This window comes from Capricornis sumatraensis, chromosome 4, assembly GCF_032405125.1.
Source record: "Capricornis sumatraensis isolate serow.1 chromosome 4, serow.2, whole genome shotgun sequence".
In the NCBI taxonomy this organism is placed as follows: Eukaryota; Metazoa; Chordata; class Mammalia; order Artiodactyla; family Bovidae; genus Capricornis; species Capricornis sumatraensis.
The window spans coordinates 89,905,647-89,917,784 of record NC_091072.1 but is presented as its reverse complement, the minus strand read 5'-3'; the positions used below and the strand labels follow the sequence as shown (position 1 = coordinate 89,917,784).

At 36.7% G+C, this 12,138-nt stretch overlaps 1 protein-coding gene and 1 non-coding gene across 2 annotated transcripts in view; both read right to left on the bottom strand.

Annotated features, from left to right (window-relative positions):
- Positions 1-1,905: 1,905 nt before the first annotated feature.
- On the bottom strand, positions 1,906-1,976 carry TRNAG-GCC (transfer RNA glycine (anticodon GCC)). The gene has a single exon. It is a non-coding gene; the product is annotated as a tRNA-Gly (tRNA).
- A 2,397-nt stretch (positions 1,977-4,373) lies between these two features.
- MDM1 (Mdm1 nuclear protein) overlaps positions 4,374-12,138 on the bottom strand; it is a 28,016-nt gene continuing 20,251 nt past the window's right edge. The window contains 3 exon segments of the mRNA XM_068971364.1: positions 4,374-4,486; positions 5,717-5,776; positions 7,367-7,619. Coding sequence (XP_068827465.1) covers positions 4,374-4,486; positions 5,717-5,776; positions 7,367-7,619 — 426 coding nt within the window.

Sequence of the window (12,138 nt, the reverse complement as noted above, 5' to 3'; positions counted from 1 at the left end):
CCACCGTTTTCAAGTGGTCAATTTCAAGCTACTGATGGTTTAACAACCTGCTCACAAAAGTTCTGAATATTTAGCATTGACCCAAAAGTCAGCTTCACTATACTACTGGATGTAAAATACATAGTGAGAAACTGAAAATTTTCCCAACATTATCGAAATTGTCCATTATGTGGCTCGAATTGGTTGTGTGGTTCGAATTCCCCAAACATCATTATGTCTGTTAGCTTCCTTCTCTGACTTCCAAAGGGACCTAGGTGGCCCCACGCATCTCTCTATTGCCAAGAACACACTCTGATATGGTCCTGGGGAGTAATGGGTAAGGAGCATTTAGCGGAAGAGAAGCAGATTCCATTTTTATATAGTCATTAAAAAAAATAATTCTTATTTAGTTAATTAAGGACTGTGCTGGGTCTTCGTTGTTTGCGTGGGCTTTCCCTAGTTGCCGTGAGAAGGGCCCTCTTTTGGTTGAAGTGCTCAGCTTCTCATCGCAATGGCTTCTCTTGTTGTGGAGCACAGGCTCTGGGCACTCAGGTTTCAGTAGCTGCAGCCCGCAGGCTCAGCAGTTGTGGCTCTCGGGCTCTGGAGTGTGGGCTCAGTAGTTAGGAGTAGTTGGCTCTCAGGCTGGGAGTTGTGGAGCTTAGGTGCTTCCCAGCATGTGGACCAGGTCCACATCCCTGGACCAGGGATGGAAACTGCAACCCCTGCATTGACAGGCAGATTCTTATCTACTGCACCACCAAGGAACAGATGCCATGTTTAGGATGACTACTCTTTCTTCTTACCTGCGTTATAGCAGGCATAGTAGAGCAGGAGAGCCGTCCTCTGTTTGAGAGAGGCTGCTACCCTTAGCAGGACTTGTAGGATCAGGTGGAAATGAAATATGAAACAGAGTTTAAGACAATTTGAATCTGAAAGGAACAAAAAAGGCTGGAGCTTTCTATGCCTCCATTCACCATAGGAGAAAGATGCATAAGGTCAACTCAGATTGCAGGATCACCATTAGTGAACTGGCTTGCTTTTAATTCACTTGGCTAGACTGCAGGCTGTTTTCTCAGGCAGGGCACAACCCTAGCTCATCCAATGACAGGGACTGTTCTTTTGCCTGTGGTAGCCTTTTGCCTGTGGTAGCCTTTGCACTGACTCATTTTGAAAGAGTGATGATGGCAGCTTGACAAAGACTGTGCCCTGAGCACGGCATCATGACTAATGCCACCACATGTAAAAGGTCATAAAACATATTCCAAAACCAAACATAAATGATTCTAGGATGATCCACCATTTTAGAGTATTTATTCCCTTGGTAAACTTCTAGAAGTTGTGATAAATATTTCGGGGGTGTCTGTAACTGCAACAAAGGTACATAATCCATCCTGAGCTCCCTCTGTAGGCAGATGCAACACTACTTCTATGAGAACAAATTTGTTTTGAATGTTCTCACTTTTATTCTGATTGACTCTACCAGTGCAACTTGTTTCCCATATACTTTTTTACCTGACTAGAAAGAAAAATGTTTATCTTCTAAGATGATGAAGTCAAAAAAAAATTAACTTCCAAATGAATCAACCAGGGAAAATTGAATCACAGTAGGACTCACAATTTTAGTATAAACACTCCAGAGTAGGCAGTGTGGATAGATCGAAGAAGACCTAGATTGAACCCACCAGCTATCAGGTCTTAGTCCAGTCATTTAAGAGGGTTTCCCCATCTGTAAAATGATAATATGTATACTTACATCTCAAGGTAATATATTCCACCAGGTACTAAGCATGTTTTGCTGTTGCTGTTGTTTATTCACTAAGTCATGTCCAACTTGTGACCTCATGGACTGTAGCTCACCAGGCTCCTCTGTTCATGGGATTTCTCAGGCAAGATTACTGGAGTGGATTACTGCTCCTCCACGGGATCTTCCTAACCCAGGGATCAAACCCAGGTCTCCTGCTTGGCAGGCAGATACTTTACCACTGAGCCACCTGGGAAGCCCCACTAAGCACGTTTATCATGTGTTTTACCCTTAATCCTCAAAAATAATCCTTGAAGAGTTCTTAACTTGGGAGTTCAGACTCCCACGAGATTGAGATGAGATCCAACATGAATATCCATTCCCATACACGTATACAAAATTTGAATTATATGTATGAGTATTTTAATCTGAGTTCTCAACCAGGGACACATGAGCATCTCAGCATCTGGGGTGAAGATAGGGACAAAGAACAGAGGCAATTGGTGTGCTACTTCCATTGTGATCCTGATGTTTGTTCTCCTGTCTAGCTTGAGGTACCAATTTCAACAAAAAATACAAATCGCCAGTTTATAATAGGGTGTATCATATACTTGAAGCTATATTGAAGATAAAAAAATTGAATTACCTAGGATTTTCCAGAGAAATGAAAAATCTTGTCTATACAAAGATTTGCACAATAGACTTTAATTATTCATTATAGTCCCAAACTGCAAATAACCCTAAAGTCCACCATATGTGAGTGGATTAAAAGGGAACATAGGTGCCCAACACATAGATGACTTTCAAAAACATGCTGAGTGAAAGCCAGATAAAAAAGATGGTTCACTGTATATAAAATTATTATAAACTGACAGAAAGCAGATTAGTGATTTCCTTGAGGACTGGGGTGGGAGGGATGGATTGAACTGCAAAGTGAAATGGGGAAACTTTTGATGACGGAAATGTAGTGTATCTTGGTTGTGGTGTTGGTTTCACAGATGTATACATGTTTTCCAAACTCACTGAGCTGTAAAATTTTTATATACTTTTTTAAAGATTTTTTTATGTGGATCATTTTTAAAGTCTGTTTCGAATTTTTTACAGTATCATTTCTGTTGTATGTTTTTGGTTTTTTGGTCACAAGGCGTGTAGGATCTCAGCTCCCCAACCAAGGATCGAACCTGCACCTCCTGCATTGGTAGACAGTCTTAACCACTGGACCACCAGGGAAGTCCCTGAACTGTAAAATTTTTAATAACTGCAGTTTATTATACATAATTGTGCGTGAGTCTTTTTGAATTCTGATTTTCTCAGGGTACATGCCCAGTAGTGAGATTGCTGGGGCTTAGTAACTTTTTAAATCAACAGTTTTAAAAGGTCTGTGGAATGTAAGCAAACAGTTTGAATGCCTACAGTTCTTTATAACCTCATGATAACATAAGATCTTTAAGGCCCTTATTGTGAACCAGTGATTTGCAAAAGCACTCTTGACCAAATTAAGCACTTTAGAACACAGACTATACACTTGTTTTCTAACCAGCAGGCATCAATATTCTGTGTATTATCTTCAGTAACTTCTGTCTATTGTAAATATTTATGTAAATATTTTATGTATTATATTTTATGAAATCCATATTTTTTTAGAAAATTAAGTTTATCATGATTTGCAAGATAAAGAATAAGATCACAGAACAAAAGTATAATCAAAAAGTTTGTGTCAAATTTTTAAAAAATGAGTCTGCCGTGGAAATTCTACATTTTTTCCTATATTTGTGCAAAAATATTGTGGACTGTTTTGCTGCATTTGGAAAATGCAAAAGAAGTATGATGTGCTTAAGCTGTTGTGAGTAATATGTTTTTAAAAGATAATCATTTTTTCCATGTAATAACTCTCTAGAGAAGTCAAACCCTTGAAATGCTTGAAACAAACCAGAATTGAAACAGTTGATCGTTTTATTTCAAAATATCTACAAAGTTTTAATTTTCCATAATTTTTCAAAATTCAGACATTATTCAAATGTAAGCCAAAGTCCTTATACAAACAGAATACACACAAAGATAAAAAATATACATATTCTCTCAGCAAACTTTGTTACATAAATAAGAAAAGTATATACAAAAGCTAGTATTTTCAATATGAAGTACAATTATTTTAACACTGTAACCACAAACAGAAGGTACTAAAATAAACACCACAGCAAAAGTTAAAGGAACAACAAATTCATCTTATGACATCTACAATTGTAAAGATACATAAACCCCATCTTCAGGTAATCTATACTTCACATTTAGATCTTAATTTTTACTTTATTCATATTTAAGAATATTCTCTGGATAGGGGAAATTCACAATTCTACCAGCTAGCCCTGATACTTTATATAAGTTAGAACATGTGACAAACTATATAATCTATGTCTTTATACTTTGGGAACAGATGCAAAAAGACTTCTTCAAAAGTTAAAATTTCATGAACCTGTGTTAAAAATTTTCCAGTAGATTGAATTGAGTATTGCAAAAAAAAAAAAATTCTTTTTAAGTGAGAAATGTTAGCAAAAAATCCAAATACTTGAAGTCTTAACATAGTAAAGTAATAATGAAAAAGTATGCCAATGGTTCCCCCAGATAAAAGCAACTCAACTAGGTGTCTGCCTAGTTATGTTTTACCCCAGAAATTCTCCTTCCTTTTCTGAGCTCGTGCCAGAGTTTGAAAAGCCTGGAGACTAGAAGCTGCAGAGCGAGCAGAAATTTCAGATAATCTGTCCTCATCTGCAATGAAAGAATTATATTCAGTGCAAAAAATCTCTTATAAAAATACTATGTTTCAAAACATCAATGAAAATTAAAAGCATCAAGCTCTGTAATGTCAATATTGACTATCAGAAACACATAATCTATTAAAATATAAGATTAGTATTTTTAGGATCGTTCACAGTAATTTTCCAAGTTTATCATATTTAGAAATCAAACATTTCAATATTAAATGAGCATTTTGTTTTTTTTTTAAATACCACTATGTCATTACACAAATACATGGACTGTGATTTTGGTATTACTTGGAAACAATTCATCATCATACTGTCTTGTCCTACTTTAAAAAGCACAGCTGTTTGAGCAAAAGAAACCTTCACATTTTAAAAACAAAATGTCATACCTTCACATGGTACCTACATCACATTTCTAAAGTAATTTCACTTAATATAGAAATGATGTCTGACTTCAATATGCTACCCTTCATTATTACTGAAATTCCTCATTCTGAGTAAGCAAATCAATTATCAAGTTATTTGTAAACACTGTTCTTCCATTAAAAAGAAAACAAGACAGGATTCAGTGTCCAGATATTGGCATTTCAAAACATAACAACTTGATTTCTAGCTCACTGAATTCTGAAAGGTGTCTCAAACTTGCTAAGAGGAAAGAACCTTCAATGTGTGTGAAGTCATAATACATAAAGTATTCAAATTTGCTTTCAAATTCAAAATTTATAAACAGTAATTTTATACTTCTTAGGTTGCATTAAAATAGTCATTTCAATTGTTCAACATCAAGAATTCAAAATTTCTCCTGCCACCATTATCAGTAACCGAATTTTTCAGAATAAAAACTACACAAGAGAAAAACACTCATTTTCCCTAATCATGTATTTTTTGAGAATATACAGACATTTGAAGAAAATGATGGATGTAATGCTAGGCAGAATTCCTGAGCCACCAGTCAGCCAGGGCGGAAAACAGAGTGCTGATCGTGGGTGTGATGCATCTCTTGCCATCCATTTGCTTTAAAACAGATTCTTCAAGGCTTAGTGCCTACTTTACTCATGTATAAAATGGGAATAGTTTACCCCCTTCACAGAGTTTTAGGGATCTAATGAAAAGACATCTATGGAAGTATTCTGTAAACTATAAAGTGCTAACCGAATATAAAATTATTATACTATTATTAACTACTATCTAATAAAATATACTTTTATCTTGTGTTATTTGACTATTGAAATACCTTCATCATTAAAGGCTTCATGCTGAGGTAACTGGAAATTGTTCATCCTTGATTTTCCCACTTTAAAAAAAAAAAGCCGTAAGAAATTATCCTTCAAAGCCACCCAACAATATATCTTACAATCAATTTGAAGAGAAGGTAGACTGTCAAAAAGTTTAATTTTATACCTTTAATAGAAATTCCTGCCAAAGGGCCATTTATTAATTTATAATATGCTTAGCAAATATGTAAACAAATAGGGGATAACCTCCTAGGATTCTTCTCAATGACAATACTAATCTAACTTGAAAGAAATACTATAAGCTTCTCTTTAAAGATGACAATTGGACTATACACATGTACAAAAGCAATATACATCTAGGACAAATAAAATGGGAAACCAGAAAACAGAAACAAAAGTTTAAAAAGTGGAAAGCAAATGGAAGGCAGTGAGTGTGTGGTTATCACAGCCAATGGAGCTGAATCCTAAGGCAGCAGAGAAGGGAAACCAAGAAGCAATCGATTTGCTCCCCTGATGGCTGGGTGGTTGGGAGTACTGAGTACCACTGAAAGCTGAAGGGAAGGGAAAACTGAATCAGGAATCTAATTGTCTTTCTACAAAATAATCTACCAGATCCATCTTTAATTTTGCACAGCAGGGTAACTGCCCATCTCCCAAAAGAGGAATTGAGGTCTTATTGCTAAAGAAGGTTTATCACAGCCACTTTGACTGAAAGACACTAGATTCAACTCGGGGAAAGGAGAAACCATATTCCAAATAGGGGCATTATACATATGTATCACTTATCTCCTCAACCAGGTAAAACATGCTATCCATGAAATAATAGCAGAATGCTTATATAAAAGGAGTTAAAAAAAAAAACTTAGAAATTAAAAATGTAGCAACATATTTTAAAACTCAAGCAGAAGATAAAAATTAGTAACCCTTTCAAATTAAAACAAAAAGACAGAGATGGAAAATATGACAGCTAAGATAAGAAACAGCATCTTCGACATGTCCAACATCTGAAAAATAACAGTGCCAGAAGGGAGCAAGAGAGACTGGAGGGGAAGAAATTACTGACTAAATAATTTAAGAAAATTTCCCAGAACTGAGGAACATGACTTTTCAGATTGAAGAGCTCTACTGAGTACTAGCAAAATGAATGAAAAGGGACCCACCATAAAATTTCAGAGCACTAAGAATAAAGAGAAGATGCTAAGAGCTGTCAGGGGGAAAAAAGTCACACACAAAAGATCAAAAATAAAAGGTGCATCAGATTTCTCAACAATAATAATGGACGTAAAAAAAGAGCAGAGCAATAGCTAATAAAACTGAAGGAAAATATTTATGACTTGAATTCTATATCCAGGTAACATTTGGTAATGTCTGAAGACATCTTTGGTTGCCATACCTGGGGAAGAGGTGCTATGGCATCTAATGGGTTGCCTATACATTTTTGGAAAAGAACGTGAGACACATCTCACACTTAGACCAAAGTGAACTTGGGGACAGCACAACTTAGTGTGTCAAAGATGAGATTTTTTTTCTGTTTAAAGAAATCTACCATGTTAACTAAAACTAAATAACACAGTACACTTATAGCCTCTGTATCTATCAATATAGCACTTTCATTTTAACAGACAAAAAATTAAAACCTAAATAATTACCATTATGCTGGAATTCCGGATCTCTCAGGGAGCCCTGAATTCGACGAGAAGGATGCCAGTAGGATGTGGCACAGGGTGGAGAAGCAGATTTCCCAGGTGTGTTAGGTGGGTATTCTGGCATTTTTGAAACTGGAAGAGTTGTCTCAACAAATTTGGGGATATTGGGTTCAGAATCTTCCCTCAAAGGCAAGGGATCAACTGTTTTAATACCAGCAGCTGGAGAAGTCAGGAGGGATATAGCACGACTTTCTTTCTAGATAACAACAACAAAAAAAGCATATGTGGGTACACATATATAAATAAAACAAACATTTAAATACACAAATAACCATAAATGAAATAGGGAAAAATATGGGGAAAATTTATGAAACCTTCATGTGGGGAAGATTTTATAGGACTAACAACCAATATAATGATACTTACCTAAATAAAAACAATATATAAATACTTTAAAAAAGAAAAAAGAAAAATGACAAACTTGGGGAAAATACACAACTTACTGGACTGACAATGAATCACCATTGATACATAAATATTTCTTTAAAAGTAGCAAGATAAACTAATTTATAGGTAAAATAAGGACATATATCAACAATTCATATACAAACTACAAATAGCAAACACATTCTACACCTCACTCATCAAATAATTTCAAAATACAAGCATTAATATAAGTACTAATTTTTTACTTAACAAATTATAAAAGTAAATTTTAAGAAACAAACTAATAACCTGAGTTGACAAAGACGTAGTAACACTGGCACTCTCATCAGTGTTACTGGGAGCACAACTTTACAGGGGAGCTGGTAAATCACAGCAAAAGCCTTAACACTGTGGTTCTCTGACCACAAAATTAATACTTAAGGAATCTTTACATAAAAAGAGGTAACAACAATAAGAACAAAAATGTAGGTAAAGGATGGATGATTTCTTCACAGCATTTTTCAAAACAGGAAAACTAAGACATAACAATAGGCATCTAGTTTTAATAAATGTTTCAACAATAAGCATCTAGCCTTTAAAAAAAACTATAGTATAACTACAGATATCATATTCACAATTAAAAATCAAATTATAAATTAATTACATGGGAGTACATTTATAATACATTGCTAGGCGAGGAAAAATATATTATGAAAACTTATCTACAGTATAATAAACAAATACACTTTATATCTAAATAACTCAAACTCAACAATGGCTGTTTCTACAGTAGGTATGACTTTAACTTTTTTGGTTTGGTCAGTATTTTCTGTCTTTCCACAATGAATTTGTATCACGAGGGTCAAAATCCCTGTATAACTTCACTTTTAGGATAATGTAAACCAGTAAAATCAAATATAGCTCCAAATTTTCCTGATTACTCCTTGTAATTGTTGCCTTTAGTTACTAACTTTGAGTTTATCAATGCAATGTTCAAAACACTACTTTCTGATCTTAAGCATCATTTTCTTCAATTAGAAGGCTTGGCTTATTGCTTCAAAGGGGAGATATCCTGAGGTCTCACTCTAAAAAACAAATTTTTAAAACTCAAGATCTATTAATAAGATAAAAAACATAGATCTTCCACTTGCTTCCCTTTCTAATTACGAAGATGTCTCATGAAAATTGATTTTTTTTCTTTTTGTACATAAGAGAATTTGGAATTTCCGTCAAATTGGTTTTATTATTGTTAAAACCTGAATTAAATCTGTAGAATACTTGTAGTACATGGGCTTCTCAGGTTTAATTTAACTGACTTCATGATCTGTTCTTGAACCTAAAAACCTCCTTACTGGCCTCACTGCTTCTACTCTCCCCCAGTATAAAGTGCTCTCCACTGAGTAGCCAGTAATTTTATTTATCAAGTGTATCAGACATTTATATTTGTTTAATAGCATGAAATCCTCCAAGGGCTTCCCACTGACATTAGAATAACATCCCCACTCCTTACCCAGCCTCCCTTCCCACCTTCATTCCCCACCTCTCCTCCGCCTCCTTCCTCCAGGCTCCACAGGCCTTTTCACTCTATCAAACTGTCACTGTTGTACACATACCCTTGCTGTTCTTTCTATCTGGAAAACAATCTCTGGCCCATGTCTCTGCACTGGGCCCCTCCCTCATTAGCTAGGTCTTGTTAAAATGTCACCTCCTCAGAGGTGCCTGTTCTGATGACTTAAAAACTGTCTCACCCACCCCTTGGAGGTTGTCTGCAGTTTTACTTAATTCACAGCACTCACTACTGTCTGAAATTCTTTTAAAAAAATCATTTGTCTATTCGGCCAATGAAAATGTAAGTTTCATGACAGCAGAGATTTTATCTTGATTACCAATGAATCCCCAGATCCTAACAGTGCTTGGCACACTGTAAGAGCACAGTAAATTGTGGACTGAATGAATGAAAATGAAACTCCTGATATTCCCCTCCAAAGATGGCTGTGGTGCAGAGTTCTCTTACTCAGAGCATGGCACTCTCTATCAATCCTGCTGGGTAAGTCAGAAACCTAGGAGCCATTATCCTACCCAGAACCAGGCCTTGATGTTGTTCCCCTCACACAATTCTTTAATTTCACTCATGTCTGTGCCCACCTTCCTAGCCCAGGCTATCATAGCTCCTACCTGGACTATTGCAATGGGCCTCCAGAGGTATCCATAGTCTATTCTTGCCTTCCATGGCTGCCAGAAAGATCTTGCAAAACATGAATCAATCACAACACTCCCATATTTAAAATATTCCAATGGCTTTCTATTTTACTTGAGATGGAAGATATTCTTAGTATTGCTCTCTTTTCCAACCTCATCTTGCATCTGATTCCTGCCACACACAGGACTGGCTTTTGTTTCTTAAAACCCTATGTCCTTTCTCTCCACAGATCCTGGCATATGCTATGCTTCTCCTCACTCTTTTTACCTAGTTAGCTCCTCTTCCTCTGTATCTCAACTCAATTATGACTTCTTCAAAGAAGCATCCTTGACTTTTAAGAAGCTTCCTAATCTCCATTACTGGGTCAATTTCTTCCAGAATAGCAGTATTTACTTCTCTGAAACAATTACTAGTTTTAATTTTACTTTCTGGGGGCTGTGATTCTCACAGGACTGTAGGTTCAGTAAAATCATGGACCATGTCTGAAAGTGAAAGTCACTCAGTCGTGTCGACTCTTTGCAACCCCATGAACTATACAGACCATAAAATTCTCCAGGCCAGAACACTGGAGTGGGTAGCCTTTTCCTTCTCCAGGGGATCTTCCCACCCCAGGGATTGAACCCAGGTCTCCTGCATTGTGGCCAGATTCTTTACCAGCTGAGCCACCAGGGAAGCCCAAGAATACTGGAGTGGGTAGCCTATCCCTTCCTCCAGCAGATCCTCCCAAACCAGGAATTGAACCAGGGTCTCCTGAATTGCAGGTGGATTCTTTACCAGCTGAGCTACATGGAAGTTCAGTGTACCATGTCTACTTTCGCTTATTATCACAATCACAGAATCTAGCATGAAGGTAAATGGATAAGAAACATCTGCTGGATAAAGTGAGCTAGCAAACACTTGGGTTTTTAGTATCATTTACAAAATGTACAGATGGTACTTGACAAACCAATACCACGAAAATGCTACTCTCAAGGCTTATGAGACAGTGCTGTTTAAGAGTTAAAAAAGTGGGCTCTGAGAAGAGACTGCCTGGGGACAAATTCTGCTTCACTGTTTGGCAGCTGTATCACCTCGGTTTCACCTAAATGAGAATATTAACAATATTTGCCTCACAGAGTCATTATGAAGACTGAACAAATTAACACATGTAAAGTACTTAGCACAGAGCCTAGAACATAGTGAGTGTTCAGTAAATGCTAGCTGTTATGATCATCTCCACGTAAGTTTCCCAAATTGCTGCTGCCCCATAATACTCCCACAATTCAAGGTATGTCATTAAAAGTTACCAGCAAAAAATATTTCTGGATATTATGATAGTAATTCTGTTAACTCCTATGGTAGAAAAGATAGAACGATATTAAACAACGGCAACTGAATGACAGGGATAATTTATTGCTAATTCAATTCCTAAATGAATTATCGATATCAATTTATTGATAATTCAATGACTTATGGATTTAATGTTATGATAGTAGCTTTTTTAAGGAAAAAAGGGGGGGAAATCATTGTGTATAGCAGGTTTAATGACTCCTCGGCCTGCCAGCAACCAAAGCGTAAACAATGGGGAAAGAAAACAAATCTAGTTCCTGGTACGGCTACCATTACAATCCAAATGATTGTCACCTCCTTCCTGGATGCTGTAATTGACTAACTAGTTTCAATTACTTGCTCTTGCACCTCTATTGTCCATTCCCAATACAGTAGCCAGAGTGATCTTAGAAAAACCTAAGTCAAATCATATCATTCCTCTGCTCCTCCTTTATTCTGAATAAAATGCAAAGTCTTTGCTATGACCGCTAAGGTCCTACACAATTTAATCCCTCATTATGCCTCTGACCTCACCGCCCATTCTACTCTCTTGCTCTCATCTCCAGCCATGCTGACTCCCTACCAGTTCCTCAAAGAATCAGGCACTGTCTCAACTGGAGGACTTTGCACCTGCTGCTGCATGGGGTCGCTGAGGGTCGGACATGACTGAGTGACTTCACTTTCACTTTTCACTTTCATGCATTGGAGAAGGAAATGGCAACCCACTCCAGTGTTCTTGCCTGGAGAGTCCCAGGGATGGGGGAGCCTGGTGGGCTGCCGTCTATGGGGTCGCACAGAGTCGGACACGACTGAAGTGACAGCAGCAGCAGCAGCTCTTTTT